Source organism: Coloeus monedula (assembly GCF_965178545.1).
Source record: "Coloeus monedula genome assembly, chromosome: 5".
Taxonomy (NCBI): domain Eukaryota; kingdom Metazoa; phylum Chordata; class Aves; order Passeriformes; family Corvidae; genus Coloeus; species Coloeus monedula.
The window spans coordinates 23,038,955-23,055,178 of NC_138785.1; the positions used below are offsets into that span (position 1 = coordinate 23,038,955).

General features: G+C 41.2%; 1 protein-coding gene across 1 annotated transcript in view; it reads left to right on the forward strand.

The window, feature by feature from the left end:
• BMPR1B (bone morphogenetic protein receptor type 1B) overlaps nt 1–15,596 on the forward strand; it is a gene marked incomplete at its 3' end in the record, with an annotated part of 37,031 nt that extends 21,435 nt beyond the window's left edge. The window contains exons 5-11 of the mRNA XM_082281622.1: nt 4,082–4,178; nt 4,989–5,127; nt 9,898–10,090; nt 10,531–10,828; nt 13,159–13,334; nt 14,598–14,728; nt 15,471–15,596. Coding sequence (XP_082137748.1) covers nt 4,082–4,178; nt 4,989–5,127; nt 9,898–10,090; nt 10,531–10,828; nt 13,159–13,334; nt 14,598–14,728; nt 15,471–15,596 — 1,160 coding nt within the window. The remainder of the gene's footprint in view (nt 1–4,081; nt 4,179–4,988; nt 5,128–9,897; nt 10,091–10,530; nt 10,829–13,158; nt 13,335–14,597; nt 14,729–15,470) is intronic.
• Between the last annotated feature and the right edge of the window lie 628 nt (nt 15,597–16,224).

A 16,224-nucleotide genomic window follows, 5' to 3' on the forward strand; every position in this document is an offset into this window, starting at 1 on the left:
TATCAAGTTTAACATAAACTGTAAGTACAAAGAAAGAGAGGTGAACTTAAAAACAAGGTTCTTGGAATAACCTTCTAGCCTTTGGGTTCCATGAAAGATATGTATGCTCCTCAGCATCTAAAAAACAGAAATTTGGCTCCTGATGAACTGACCTCTGAGGTGATACCTCATAGGAAACAAAGTCTAGGGAAAGCATGCAGTTGCAGGTCAGAGGTTGTTGAACTGCAAATTGACCTGTGCACCGAGGTAACAGCTACAAAGGCGAGTGACTTGTGTGTTCTCTAAGTGCTTTTCCAGGCCTGGCATGTGCTGCAAGGCAAGATTTATGCCACACCCTATCCTCCTCTCCCCCCTGAAAGGAAAGGAGGACCACATACATGAAAGTGAGAGCCAGAAAAATTAACACTGGTCAAAGCACGTCTTGTTAAATAAGATGGAAGAAACAACAGCTAAGCCTAAGTTTTGAGCTCATCTTGGTACAGAGCTAGCAGGATAAAATATCCCAGAGAAACCATTAAGTTCTTGTGCCAGCTATACATCTGTCTTATTAAGGAAATGAAAATCATAATTGGGTCTGATATAACACCTCTGCTTTAAACAATAAAAGATATTCCTGGAAATCCCAGCGAAAGCACAGGCTGAGACCAGTCAAAAGGAGAAATATGTCTTTACTGATTTAGAGCCTGTATAAGCAGAAGTGGTGGTGCCACCGTGTCTGGCTCCCTGCCTGTATAGCTAGTGATGAATGGGCAAGGGAATGATTGGAGGAATGATGGGGTTTGATGTGTGCACACAGTCTCCACGCCTCAGATTTCACTGCCGTTTTTACTTGGATAACTGTAACATTCTGAACGGGAGGGACCTGGGGTGAGAGGAGAACCTCCTCTCCCTTTGATAATGCTGACTTCTGAACCTGCTGGGTGGCATTTTCAATGCGCTCCTCAGCATGGTCCCCTGGATGACAGCGAGGGAAACGAGTGGTGGAGGAGGGGGGAAATCGCGGGAGAGTAACTGAGAGGCAGCTTGGTCTCACCGAGCTCCCCGCTGACACCAGCCTGCACCACTGTTTTCCTACAACATGACGCTGTTAACGTGCTGTTTGCTGGGCTTCCCTGTTATCAGCCAGCCAAGGTATGTGAAGAAGCTTCCCAAACCCACCATGTGTTTGTTTTGCACTTCCCACACCATGCTCCCGGTAATCACTCACTGCTGCCTCTGTGGAAGCTGCTGCTTATTCTCATAACCCTGCTGCTTGGCACCTTGCAGTTACCAAGTAACACAACAGTAAAAAGCACAGCACTGGACTTCCTAAAGGACAGAGTACCTCCATCACATAAACTGGCACTGACCAGGACCTACCACAGTGTTCACCACAGAGCCCACAACCAAGTCACAGCCAAGCTGCCCCATCCCTCCTCCTGGTCAGATAGAGCAGGGAAAGGGAGGTTTGTCCTGCTGCTCTGTGGGGAACAGCATGGGCTGGAGGAGCAGGAGAAGAGATTCAGCCTGATTCAGTGCAGCAGAACAAACAGACATTGCTGGTGTAAGGATGGGGGCTTGCATTTAATCTTGTGTTATCCACGCACCAGCAGGTTTATGAAGTCCTCAGGTGAGCAAGCAAATGAAATTCTGCCAAAGTGCTTTAAAAATGCAGGAAGTGTTTGAAAGGTGGGACAATAGCTCACCATCAGTACTGCCTCTCATCACACATAGACAAATAAATATAAAGGCATATGGAACTTACTCTCCCCTCCTGTGAGAGCCAGTTGCATGCCTGTGCTGTGCACAGTGAACCACTGCTAAAGCTGTGCCGCTGTTGGCGTGGGGAACATCACCCACCACAAGAGGGTCAGCTCTGCATCTGGTCAAATTCGTTATCAGCTGCTCCCAGCAAGGAGTTCAGGACACATTCCTCTATGTCTTTCATGCTTTCCTTGCCCTTGCTTGCTTCACATAATTGCATTTGGGTACCCAAAGAATTTTGCTGTGTTGGAGCCTGAAGTTCATCTGAGAGCTACACAGCACTTCCAAAATGCCTTCTAGGCTCTGGGAAAACCAAACTGCATTTGTTTACTTTTCTGAAAGGGAGAAGCCCATTAGAAACATTGAGCATAAGGTCTGGATCACTTAAACCCTAAAAATTATGGGAATTTGATTCAAGATTTCCGTATGTTTATCATCCCTTACCAAATGTACGTACTCATACGTGCACAGACAGCATGAACAAGTTCATGGGCAACACTTTGTGTCTGCAAAAATGCACAGATTTCCATGGCTTTAATGTCTAGCAGACAGAAGTATAAGATCTGAATTGTTCTCTCTGTGTCTGACATCAGCTTTAGTTACTGCCAAGCACAAAAGCCCAGCTTCCATCATGTACTCTGTGAAGTGAGAGAACCCTTGCTGTGGACAGTTACCCAGGTTTCCCAGGTATCAAATGCTGCTCTGTGGTCTCTATGCTCTGCTTATTCATCTGATGGGCTGTGACATCTGAAACTGTTCGAACCCACACATTTTAGAGGGAGATAGTGGCTGGCATAGGCTGCATACAAAGCACAAACCAGAGCCCTCAGCCCTGCTGAGCCTTCACTAGAGAGCTCTGCGTTCCCCGGCGGGCTCTCGGTTTCAACCCACAGCCTGCTTTGAGTGGCAGGCCAGGGATAAATCTGCTGTGGCAGGCAGAAGGATGGGCTCGAGTGTTTTCCTGATAGACACCATGTCAGTGTCCCCTTCCAAAGGCATCAGCCACGGCCTGCATGTTTACATTGTCAGTGTTCCCGGAACAGGTAATGGCAGGTTAAAACATGACCAGTGTGATCACAAGGTGTGTTGGTAGTTAATCTCTGTTTGTAGTGGAAAGGGGAAGGAAAGAAATTGTTTGGGAGCAAAAAAAAAAAAAAAAAATGGAGAAGGTGGATCTTAATATAAAAGAGTCTCTGACAGTAAGCTAAGAGTCCCTTAGGAATCTCCTGGTCTCATTACCCTTGTAAATCTGAAACATAATAACATCGTTCCAGGATGAGTCAATAAGGATAGATTTCTTGCATTCTACAATGTGTCAGGCATGGAGTGAAGGATGCAAGACAGCAAGGCTGGAAGAGTTTCAGAAAACATGGCCCTCATTTGCATTATCCCATTATTGGAAGGGTGGTTTGTGTATGTACATGCTGAAATACTATAATTTTGAGAGTTTGGGCAGCAGGGGAGGTTAAAAAAGAATAGGGCTGGATGTCTTTGTTTTTCAGCAGGGAAGCATGCATGAAGGTCAGACTTGCTTGCCTGAGCTGAGAATACAAATTTGGAGATTAATGTTATTCTTTAAAGGAGAATGCGATTCTCCCATACAAAGGTTGACTGAAACATTTTAATAGTTTTTATGTAACAGCATTTTCTACAAGTTACTTGACACGTTTTATTCCTAAAGGGTTTCACAGAAAAGCTGCTGGAAGGATAGTTTTGCCCACCAGCATAGAAAGGACTTGCTGGCATGCCGGGCTGCTGTAGAGCAAATGGAGAAGAAAATTCCTGCTCAGGTGTTTAAATCAGGATCTGAGAGACAAATTGTTCTGTAATGATGGAAATAAACTTTGAAGGCCTCTCATGGCCTGCCTTCTTGGAGGTTGAATGGTCTCCTCTGTCTTCCCTTATAAGATACATGCAGTTTGGTGGGTTTTCTCTTTTTTGGGGTGTTTTTATATTAACTACTCAATAGGATGCTACTTAACATGAGTGTTTAAAAAAGGCAGAGATTTTTGCATGTCCTGGCTGATCACTCAGCTTAAGACCCAGAGCTACAGGTCTTGATTGATTTTTCATTCAGGGCCAAACAGGGAATTGCAAATCAAGGTGATATTTTGCCTGAGTGAGGGCTGAAAAAACAAACAGTCTTTTGGAGATGTCAGTTCTGTCCTGGTCAGTGAGGGTCAAAGAGGAAGTGCGTAAAATGCCTGGGGAATCCAGGGGTATTGCACAGGAATTCATTAGGAAAAAAGCGGAGATTATCTTGTGCTCAGTGTACTTCTGACACTGACTTTGTGACTGCCTTTCTAAATTTTCCACCTTTCTTGTTTTCTAACCCCAGACTTTGCTGAAGGAAACATTCACCACAAGGCCCTGCTGATCTCAGTGACTGTTTGCAGCATCCTTCTGGTGCTTATCATCATATTCTGTTACTTCAGGTAAATCAGGACTACTTTGGCAGCTTGTTAGTGTTCCTCCCAACATTTATCTTTTTATAGATTTAGAAATTTGAAAAAAATAGAAGTGGACCTTAAAGAAAAGAAATGAGAAACTGTAATTTTATAATGAGAAAAAAAATGTGTATTTTATTTGTGCTATTCACAAGTATACCTGTGTGATGTATTCCATACAGAATCTTTCACTCAACATCCTAAAAAACCATTCAGGTAGAAGCACAGATTATTCTTTACTGAGAAGGCCAAAGGACAAATTTTATAGGGAAATTTTTATAAGGGAAATATATCTAAGACTTCTGAATTGGTTTATTTGATGAAGAACTGGTCATGAAAAAAGAAGACAGTACAGCAATGTCAGTAAATATGTTTAGAATGTTATCATAAACTACATACATTATGCTTTAATAATTTGGCACATTTTTAACATATTCCCAAATTCCATGACCTTACCTCCTCTGGCTCCTAAAGATCCACTGCAGACAGTAAAATAAAGTTATTTACTTGATCAGTGTTTTAGACATATTTAAGTTTCTGAAAGGAAGGCATTTGATTGCTTTGCAAACTTAACCCAGACTGCATGGCCTTTGAGTGTTATACTTAGAGTTTTGATGCTGAAAACAGTTGCTAAAAATAAAATAGAAAAATTTTGGCCAGCGAGTCCAGTGTATTCCTCAGGGAGCAGAGAAAGCTGTTAGTCTATAAATGAAGGAAATATGAAGGACAGTGTGCATTATTCATTGCACATGTGTTCATTGTATTCAAAACTCATTTTGCTTTCATGTAAAATGTCAGATACAAACGCCAAGAGACGAGGCCCCACTACAGCATCGGGCTGGAGCAGGATGAGACCTACATTCCCCCCGGAGAGTCCCTGAAGGATTTGATCGAGCAGTCCCAGAGCTCAGGGAGTGGTTCCGGGCTCCCTCTCCTGGTAAGGAAGAAATACTATTTTAATGTACATTTCAAAGGCAAAAGTGAGTAGAGGGAGAAGAGGCACAAAAAATTATATTTACATGTCCTCAGTTGTTTTTTTAGGTTTTTGGGGTTTTTTTCTCTACCAGAAATGACAAGGATTTAAGCTGGAGAACGGCTGCTTGAGAAGCAGGGGAGTTTTTTTCATGTGAGCTAAGCCAAAAAAGCTTAGGGTTATTTTTCTGCCTCAGCTCATTTCTTATTTTAGATAGTGTAGGGTAAGTACAGGCTTAGAGAGCTCCTGGAAGGACATCGGATTTACTCCAGGGTACAGGACAGCACCTGGCCCACTGATCTTCTTTTCTTCCTTTGTATGTGCAACACACAATAGGGTTTCAAACACTGACACATCATCTTTTTCTAAAGGGAACTGTAACTTGTCAAACTTGGAACCTTTTTATTTGTAGGCTTCATTTTGCATTCAGAAGTCAAGGGGGATTTTTTTCCTTGTAGTATGGCAGTCTCAAAGGTTAAAGGCACAGGGATGGAGTTTGTGATTATTTCTGAGCAGACTCCAGGATTACTAAGCCTGCTGAAAAGGCAAAACCTTCTTTGGCAAAATAGTTCTGTTCGCCAGGGGGTTTTGTTTCTGGGGATCATGACTGGTAAAAAATAACTGGTAAAAAAGCTAGGTTACTTATTTAAAATAAGTGCCTCTGAGAAAATGGATTAGATTTAATTTTCATTTGTCAGAGCAGATATGTCCCTCCTGTTTCCCAAACCTATTAGTTTGTAGTGATGCTACTACTTTAGGTTGTCCAGTTTCCAAGTACTATGTACTATCTGACTGGTTTTTTCCCACACAACTTTTTAAAAACACCCTAAAGAAGAAATTAAATGGGAAGTTTTATATTTCCTTAAAAATTAAGCAAGAGGCTGTGTTTGTTCTAGGCATTAAGAAAGCTCTGTTATGTCCCATACTAGTGTCCTTCTAGCACCCGTGGAAAGGGAGAGATCCTGTGTGCAGTTCAGGACCATTCCTAACAAGTGCTTCCAATTTATTTAATTGTGAGGAATTCTTCCTTTTTTGCTTTGGGGTTTTTGGGTTGTTTTTTTTTTTGCATAGCACCTGCCACATCAAGGTCTTAGTCTGCACGTGGTGCTCCTACCTGTTACAATGACAGAAAAAATGTAATAATGTAGAGCAAATACAAGGAACTTGGTTGTACTTCTCTGAAAGGAAATGTTTCCAGCAGCCCATGTGGGTAGCAGGTACCCTGTGGCATCTTATAGTGGTGCACGACTCAGTGCATGACTTGGGATCCTTCATCCCAGAATCCCAAAAAAGCTGGAGCAATGCTGGTTATAACTGCTTGCTCTTTATGCCTTCCTCTGTCCCAGTGAGCAGTTTGAAGGAGGGATCTGTGGTCTCAGTGGTGTCACCAGGTCTGCTCTTGTAGTGGATGGGAAAGCCAATTCCTGCTACTTAGCCAGGTGACATCCCAGCTGGGGCATTGCTCAGCAGCTCTCAGAGCTGTGCCGCTGCTCCGTGAGGCAGAAACCATCCAGTCTTCTGTCAGTCCACTCCTCTCAAGCCTGGAGACTTTGCAGCCACTGGACCCAGTGTTTTTCCTCAAGGAACTCTTCCCCCCAACCCCCATCTCCCCTTACTCACAAAAAAACGTGTACAATTTTTCTTTAAGTAGTGATTTTGGGTGGAAGAGAAGAAAATGGGTCTTGCACTTGGCAAGAGATGTTTGCTGCATTTCCCAGACAGCTACAACCACTATGAGTTCACCAGAAACACACAGAGTGATGCCCATGCCTGAAACAAATGTATAGAAAGTGCCCATGCAAGAGCTTATTTGCTTATTTTTAACTTTGTTTCTTATGCAAAGACTGAAACATCCAGGGTTATAATTTCAGGAAAGTAAAATGCAAATTTAATGCAAAATGTCACCTTGTGCTAACCAGTAATGTTTTTCTTCTGTGTAGAACATTTATTCTAATGGGTACAAATATTACACCCCAAACAAGTATTAGCCAAGAATTTGTCAATATGATGACATTCAGCAAGCATTCTGTCTCCTGACCTGTCTGTACCTCTGACAGAACAGTTTGCTGCAGGTCAAATGCTGCAAAATGGTCTGTCTGAAGAGTTTGCTGAACTACACATTGGTCTCTACCTTCTCATACATTTTTTTCCCCCAATTTCCTTTCCAATGAACTTTGCTTTTCAAGGGACTGCATCCCAGCCATAGGTATGAATTTTCTGCTCAAAATATTAAATTTACAAAAGGTTGATCTGTCTAAATTTTCATCTGCAGTAGCTGAACACATTTAGCTGAATGCCAGGAAAGTAGAAATAGTTCGTAATTGGATTGTTTCCACTCAGGGAGACAAAAGAAAAGGCCATGTAACCTTACCTACAGAGCTCAAGCAGCAAAATACACAGATTTCCAAAGAAATGAAAAACCCCCAGCCCCACTCAGTGTAAATAACTCACAAGAACACATAATTCAGCATGCTTATGAAATCAGTTCAGCCAACAATTTTGATTAACCTATTTGTTTTAGAAATAATAATTGGTTTATGATTCAAGAAGGAGCTGAATTCCTTAAAATAAAATAAATTGTTCATAGGAAATCATTTGACCAGTTCTAGCAAGACGAAACCAGGTTAAGGCCTTCCACATAGTATCTGCCGCCTGAAAACCCATAACAGAAATGTGTTTTTCATTTTCTTAATGTAATTTAATAAGGAACTTTTCATCATTAAGTATTGTAATTGCATGTACTTTATGATGCCATTACATATATTTACACAAATTAAGTTATTTGATGTAACTACATTATTGTTCAGGATGCATTTTTAAAATGGGCAAAATAGAAAGCAACAATGCTAAAATGACATTACAAAATGTTACAGCAAAATTCCAATGTAATATAACTATTGTTCAATCACTATATGAGAGTATAAAAGATAATAAATCAATTTTTTAAATTAAGGCTAATCTCTGTTGTTGGCTTTCACTGATGTTAATCAAAAATAATGGCACTAAAGCGACCATCTTGGAAGTCTAATAATAATACAGTGCAGGGCTGGAAAAATGGAATTCTGTTTAAATGACAGAAGAAGAAAACTGGGATATTTGAAATAGCTTTGCTTAAATACCACTGTATGTTATGCTTCTTAAAATTGTCTTATATGAAAACCAGTGATTTACTTACAAAATGAATGATGATAGGCCTGACCTAATAGGTTTTGAGTTTGTCTTTGGATGCACATTCATGCTACAGTGGGGTTGTGGCAGTCCTGCTTGGCATTACCAAACTGGTGGTTTCCACTGGACCTCCCAAGCATAACAAAGGAAGCAAATGATGTAAAAAATCAAGTTTCACTCATTTCTGTCAGCCAAGATTGCAAAAATATTTTGGATTGCATGAAATGAATATGATTTCAGCGGGATTCAGTTAGTGCAGTTAGATTCACTTGCTGCAGTAAACTGCAGGAGATTTGTGTCTGGATGGTGGCAAAACCCGACAAGAGACCATGAATTTGAACCTGTTCAGATTTTGCCAATTGCTTGGCCCAGATGAAAATCTCCTTGTGTTGAAGGAAATATTCTTTCAATATCTTACCAAGTCTTACCAAACAAAAACTCATTAGCTGTGGATTGAACTGGCAGTGCTGTACCTCAACAGCGTGACATTTTCATCTCCTGTTACACTGGGGTGAGGCAGCGTCAGCCACGAATACCAGCGAGTTGTGCTGCAGCATCCACTCACATTAGTGAACTTTCAGATATACATGTTCTGCAGGCATGCTCCAATCTGATGAGATTATTAGTCTCCATTTGCCTGAGATTTTTCGTGGCTGTAAAAGCTTGTTAAATTTAGAGGCAGTCCATCTGCTGCATGGGGTCTGTCATCTTGTGAAGAGTATCTCTGCAATGCTGCCATGGGCCCTGATCTTGTAATACCCATGATGTTAGCATTAGCTCACAGTACAGACACTGACAAAGCTGGCACAGACACTGGAAAGCTGTTCTTTCAAATATTTTGGGGAGGGAATTGCTTTTTATTAATACGTAATTATTATTAAAATTAATGTAGGCATGTGTGTTATAACTCTGTAAGTAGTGGTTGAGATTCCTAACACCAAATGTATATTTTGAAATAATCAGGCATGGCCATTTCAAGGAAGGTGATAGAAAGTATTGTCCTTAAAAAAAAGTAATTTTGTGATTTTGCTAGTTTTGGACCTCTGATAGGCTTATGACTCTTGTGAGGCCTAGCCTTGAGTCTCAGCAGTGTTGAGTATGTAACAAACATTCCTATTTTAATTCAAATGTGTTACGTACCCCTTTGGAATTTGGACTGCATTGAGGTGACCAGGAGTGTTTTCTGTCAAAACTTTTCCAAAAGTAACAAAAAAAATTCCACCAAACTCTACATCCCACAGGAAAATAAAAATTTCAAGGTTCATAGTAAAATGTTTCCTTTAAAAAGACTGATTAATTTTCTTGAGAGACCACAGTGCATTTTGAGATTGCATGGAAAGGCTTCTTCACAGTGGTGGGAATGTCCTCACCAGCAGTGTGTCCTGGAGAAGACGGAAAGCATCCGCAGTTGTGGAGGGTTGCTGAAATCCATGTCACAATGGGTGTATATTCTGCATATTCCACTCTCCCCCGCGCTGGCTGAGTGGGAAGGAGACCCAGGAGGAGGGAGGTGAATGCAGAGGTTTCTGCTGAGCAAGGTATAAGATCTGCCTTGGCATTTCACAGGTTCAAAGGACCATCGCAAAGCAGATTCAAATGGTGAAGCAGATTGGAAAAGGTCGCTATGGAGAAGTCTGGATGGGAAAGTGGCGTGGTGAAAAGGTAGCAGTGAAAGTGTTCTTTACTACAGAGGAGGCCAGCTGGTTCAGAGAAACAGAAATCTACCAGACTGTCCTGATGAGACATGAAAATATTCTTGGTGAGTGAAGTGAAAGAGAATTATTTGATAGTGAACAGGTTTTTTAAGCACAGCAATTTTATATTTGGCTGTTATCTGATGTCCTTTCCTATCTGCTTTGTTTCCCACTGTGCTCTGCAATTAGCCCCAGTGCTTTTCAAAGGAAAGTTGTTTCAAGGATTACTGAAACATAAATAAAAGTTAAAAAATAGTGGGACTTGGGGGTTGTTACTCCAAACACAATGTGTCTGTTTCAGGCACTGGTGTTTCCGTATCTGGGCTTTCTGAAAGTACATGAAAAGCCAGAGGTGAGGCACAGTAGCATGGAATTAAGATGAAAGGAATTAAATATGGTAATGAAATAAAACTACTGAAATGGATGAGAGTCCAGAGTTCTGAGCAGTCAAAAAAAACCCCATGAGAAGTATTAATTTGAAAATATCTTCTTTTTTATTTGGAAGGATTCATTGCTGCAGATATTAAAGGTACAGGATCTTGGACCCAGCTGTATCTTATCACTGACTACCATGAGAATGGCTCACTTTACGATTATCTAAAATCTACTACCTTGGACACAAAAGCTATGCTGAAACTGGCTTACTCCTCTGTCAGTGGCTTGTGCCACCTGCACACTGAGATCTTCAGTACTCAGGGCAAACCTGCTATTGCCCACCGTGACCTAAAGAGTAAGAATATCCTGGTGAAAAAGAATGGCACCTGCTGTATAGCAGATTTGGGCTTGGCTGTTAAGTTTATCAGGTGAGTTGGAGTGAGGGGGCTGAGGAGAAGTTAATAAATCAGGTGCAAAAGCTGCATTTGTTGTTGGCTGAGTGTGCACATGTGAGTAAGCACCTATAGGGTATGTGCACACCTTCTGGGCTCTGCTCAGCTGTGTGTGAGGTTACCTGTTGGGGAGTGAATGTCATGTAAACACCTCATGCAGGTGTACAAACAGTTGCTTTTTAATTATTTGAGCACATTAGCTGCATTTGCATAAAGGTTTATTTTCATCCCTCCGTCCTCCATAGCTGCCCCACTATTGCTGGCACACAGTGAAAGGACGTAGCACAGACAGGCTGAAGTCACGTCAGTGAGCATGTCACTGAAGCTTGTCTGATCCCGTGAAAATTCACTCTCAGCTTAGAGAGAAAAATACTAATAATTTGCACAAGTTACTAACTAGGATTTATTGAAAAGGAGCCCATTTGGGCTGCCTTTTGTTCCATTTCCTACAAATCAAATTGCCGAAGAACAGATTTGATTTTTGAAATGGCTTTTAAATTTGATTTTAAAAAATGGTTGTGTGTTTAAACAACTTAGAAAGAGCAGACAAGTAGAACTTACTCACTCCTGGGATTCATAAGGAGACACTGCTCTCTGACAGCTCTGTTCAAAAGGAACTTGAGCTCTCAGCGGTGGTCCTGGTGGTGGAGACGTGTGTTCCAAAGTCTCTGATTTTTCTGTATACAGAAATGTGTCCAGAATACATAGACTGAAAGTTTCCGTTTTGGAGGTCAGCTTTGAAACCATGCACTCCCTGGAGTATTAAAAAAATTAAAGAATTCTGTACAAATCTTGAACTGAAATTATTCAGAGTGAAAGGAAAGGCAGTTTTTAAGTGTGCTCTTCTTACCGTTCACTTACCTACCACGTTTCTTGGTGAGGCATTTCCTTTATGAGCCTGACCTTTCTTTAGGAGACAAGAAAGGAATATTTTTACTTTGAGGAACAGAAGCCTAGAAAACAACAACTTGAAAATACACTATTAAAAATTTCGGGGAAGAAATTCACCCTTTGCAGGTGTACTTTGCCTGGCAAATACAGAGCAGCACACTGCTTAGCTGTGAACGAAGGGAGCTAGGAATTATCAAGTGCTGTTACAAAAGAAGGTGAAATATGGATTTTTCCCACTCCAGATGGAATTTACAGTATGTACTTGGCTTGTTTTCATACTGAACCCTTCCTCAGACAGCATTTCTCAGGCAACAACAGGGAAGTGAAAATAGTGGGAAGGGGTGTGCTCTGCTGAAGCTAATGATTCTAGTAAAATTCCTTGTGTTTCCATTTCATTTGAAATACTGGAAGACAGTGTAGGTCACTGGATTTGTGTTACATTCTTGGAGGTGTACAGAAGTGCCACCAGCATATGTATGATTTAATGACTGTGTAGGTAACTGGTTGTACCACAGACTCAGAAAAAGCTGACTTTTCTTCATATCAGTAGGTAAAAAAAAAATGTTGTACATGAAGAAATAATAATATTTCTACAGAAATAGAATTATTCTGTGAGCTTTTGTTGCATCCATCATATTTAAAATACATACATTTTGAAGGTGAGGGAAGGAAATCAGACCTTTTTAAGCAAACCCTATGTGCCATATAAAGCTTATATAAAACATACAACCTTTTAAAAACATTTCAACTGATGTAGCTGAATCTGAGTTAATAAGAAAAACAAGAATCCATCCACATAATTAATGGGATTTGCTTGCCACATCTTGTGTCTTCTGGTCAATGTGTGAGGTGTGACACATTTGCTTAGATGTTTTTATGCATTTATCCCTCTGTGTCTACATATCTTGATGTGTTAAGGTTGGGAGAGATCAAACATAATGCATGCAAAAAATAATAGTTAGATTCATCTTCCTTGCAGATCTGATTTGCTACAGCTAAGAGATACTGCCCCAGCTACTTAGCATTAATTGCTAAGACTGAAGCATTAGGTGGTGGAGTATGTTAAGAAAACAGCGTTTAATGAAGATTTGATTGTTATCACTAACATTAGAGCTCCGGCTAATGCTAATGAAATCTCACAAATGTTACAGCATCCCTGTTGAGTCTTATCTTCATTTTGATTCTGCATTTGAATGCTTAACATAGCCTCAGGCAGGTCAGCCTTTTAAGGAGGGTTGCCTTCACACTAAGAGGCTTTTCTTGCAAGAATTGTTCCATTAAGATTATGCATTACTTTTGACCTTGTTTGAGAGTGGATGTGGTGTGAATTTACTACTTCTTCCATCTAAATTACTTTCTTTTCAAGCCACTTTACTGCATGTTTGATGCCCTTTTTTTTCTTCATTTTCTTTTAGTGATACAAATGAGGTAGACATCCCTCCAAACACCCGTGTAGGAACAAAACGTTATATGCCTCCTGAGGTGCTGGATGAAAGCTTGAATAGAAATCACTTTCAATCCTACATCATGGCTGATATGTACAGTTTTGGACTCATCCTTTGGGAGATAGCAAGGAGATGTGTTTCAGGAGGTAAAGAGCTGGGAGATCACTTTTAATTGTGTCAGTGAACCTCATATCTTCCCTTACATCTTTTTCTCTGGGTGATTGTTTTTACAGTAATAAACCAATGTGGGTAAACCATACAGGTAACTCTCTTACTATCTGTTCTCTTGTTAAAACTTATTTTAAAGCATGAGTCAGTGCTATTTCAACAGCAGAGGTTTAGACTATATTTTAATGGCATGTTTGAAGGCAGCGGATGCCTGCACTGAGGAAGTAGGGAACTCATTTGGGGGCCTTTTCCAAAGGCATCACATTTCTGCTGAACTGGAGGTGTTCAGCCAATTTAACAGAAAGGAAATAGTGATTTCTTTGTTTAGTTAGAGTTAAATGAAAGGAGGAGGACAAACAATTTGGAGTTTGCTATGCTGCTATTTGAAATAATCTGTTTACAAGACAAGTAGCAAAACAGCAGAGGGAAGTAGCACTTATTACATCACTGTCATACCAGTGATGTGCTTCATTTCCCTCTTTCTGCATGTAGAGTTCAGTGTAGTGCAGAAATGATGTGTGTTATTACCTCTGTTTTGCCATGGAGAAAATTAAATGCACGGAAATAACTTGGTAATCGTTCCGTGCCAGTTTGGTGGCAAGAGTAGAGCATGTCTCTCTTGGGTCTCTGCTACCTTCACCATACTTCATGGGTCTTTAAATCTGCAGTGTTGTGCTGAATGCTCACCCTAGAGGAGCTGAATGTTGCCTATGAGTAGCAGGATCCCTGTGTTTAAAAGCTGGTGATGTGTATTGTGATGTTTTGAGGCTAAATCTGTAATATTTTTATTGTTTCATTGTTGCTATGTACAAAGAATGGGGCCTTGCCATGTTCTGAAGAGGCACAGAAATGCCCTTTGGTATATTCCAGCTCCACTGATAAGAAGGAGACCTAACTCAAGGTTAATTCTCTCTCAAATTAGTCTGATACAGTCCCTATGTGAATAGCTCTTTCTGGGAGAACTTACTGGAGATTGCTGACTGGACAGCAGAGGTAGAAACTGCCTCACTTGGCAAGTAATTACATTTTTGGATTAAGATACATGGCCGGTCTTTACATGGCAATGGTTACATTGGAACTTGACTGTGGAATTAACTTCTAGGGCAGGGAAGTCCTTTTCCGAAGTACACCCAACTGTTGAGCAGTATGTATTGTATGGCCAATCTGTTACAAAGTGAGAGGGGAAGAGGGGAGTGGAAGTTGTTTTCTGCAAATGACAGACAACTAATTGCTTCTTTCAGGAATAGTTGAGGAATACCAGCTTCCATACCATGACCTCGTGCCCAGCGACCCCTCGTACGAGGACATGCGGGAGATCGTGTGCATCAAGAGACTGCGCCCCTCGTTTCCCAACAGATGGAGCAGTGATGAGGTATCTGTCGTCCCTCTTGACATGCTGTCAGTGCTTTTAATCGGAGCTAGTGAGTGAGATTGACCCCAGTCTGCAGCATTTTGAGGGAGGAGGAGATTTTCCACTGCTGCTGCCACATTTTGGAATAGCAGCATGTAGATGAATATTCTGCAGGGAGATGAAAGATTTAGGTGGCATGAGATTTGTGAATGTGAGGGAAAAAGAAAACAACCTCCCTGGGCTCCTTGAGGTCTCATGCAACAGCCAGTGTGAGAAGATGTAACCACAACTCACCTGCCTCATCCTCTTCCTAGCCAAATCCCTCTGGGCATTCAGACTGGGGCTGGAAACACTGGAGGAAGGACTATCAGCTCCAGAAAGGGCTTTTGTGTGGTGACACTCAGTGTGTGTTTACTCTGCTACCACATGTGTCCAGGACTGGGGAGGCTCATTGAAATAGCTGCTCTTGATTAACTGGTTGGGATCCTCAGTAATCCCACCTCAGGCATTCTAGCAATAAGAGGTCAATTTGTTAGTAGGTAGTGCCTGTGTATTACCAAAAATGCATTACAAAAATCTGCATTAATCTGAAACACGTTTGGCTGGTCAGGGCAGTGCTGGTGGTATTTATGCATAATGCCTGTCAGGGTCTGCACTGCCCTTAGGAAAGGCCTTTTCCCTTCAGTTTTTCAGCATTGCCAACAACTGCAGTCTCCTCTTTCACTGACCCGGGCGGGGCTTTCTCTCCCGCTTCTCTCCGCAGTGCCTACGGCAGATGGGGAAGCTGATGATGGAGTGCTGGGCTCACAACCCTGCCTCCCGGCTCACAGCCCTGCGCGTCAAGAAAACACTCGCCAAAATGTCAGAGTCCCAGGACATTAAACTCTGACTCTGCCAGAGGCAGCTCTGGTGGAGGCCCCTGGAAATGGACTTTCTTGTGCAGGCAGAAGTCCTGAAGATGTATCAAAAGTCTTTGCTAAGTACCTTGAATGGAGTCATGCTTAAGAGCAGCAGTGAGTTTTTGAGGAGACTATCCATTGCAAAAATCACCTGAATTTTGAGATACAAGATCGAAGAGGCTTGTCTGCTCTTGTTTACATGGGAAAATACAGTTTTAGTAACTGGTTTAAGATTATGCATGTTGCTTTCCATGAAAGCCACTTATTATTTTATTATTATTATTGTTATTATTATTATTTTGATTGTTTAAAAAGATAACTGCTTTAAATTTTATGAAAATAAAACTTTTGGGTTAGAAGTAAAAAAGATGTATATTGTTACATTAAAAAAAATTTGGAGGAAACTGCTGAAAATGAAAGCAAACCAACTTTTTCATTTCCAAAACGACTATTGCACTCCAGCATTTAAGAAAAAAGGTGAGTGGGCCTGTGTAGCTCAGAGGAGCTGTGATGGAGACCACCTTAAAAGCCACCTATTTGTGGAGATAACTTTCCAAACCCTGAATGTGCAAGTGATTCTCACAGTGCAGAGACGGAGCCCAATTGCATCCCTGCCAT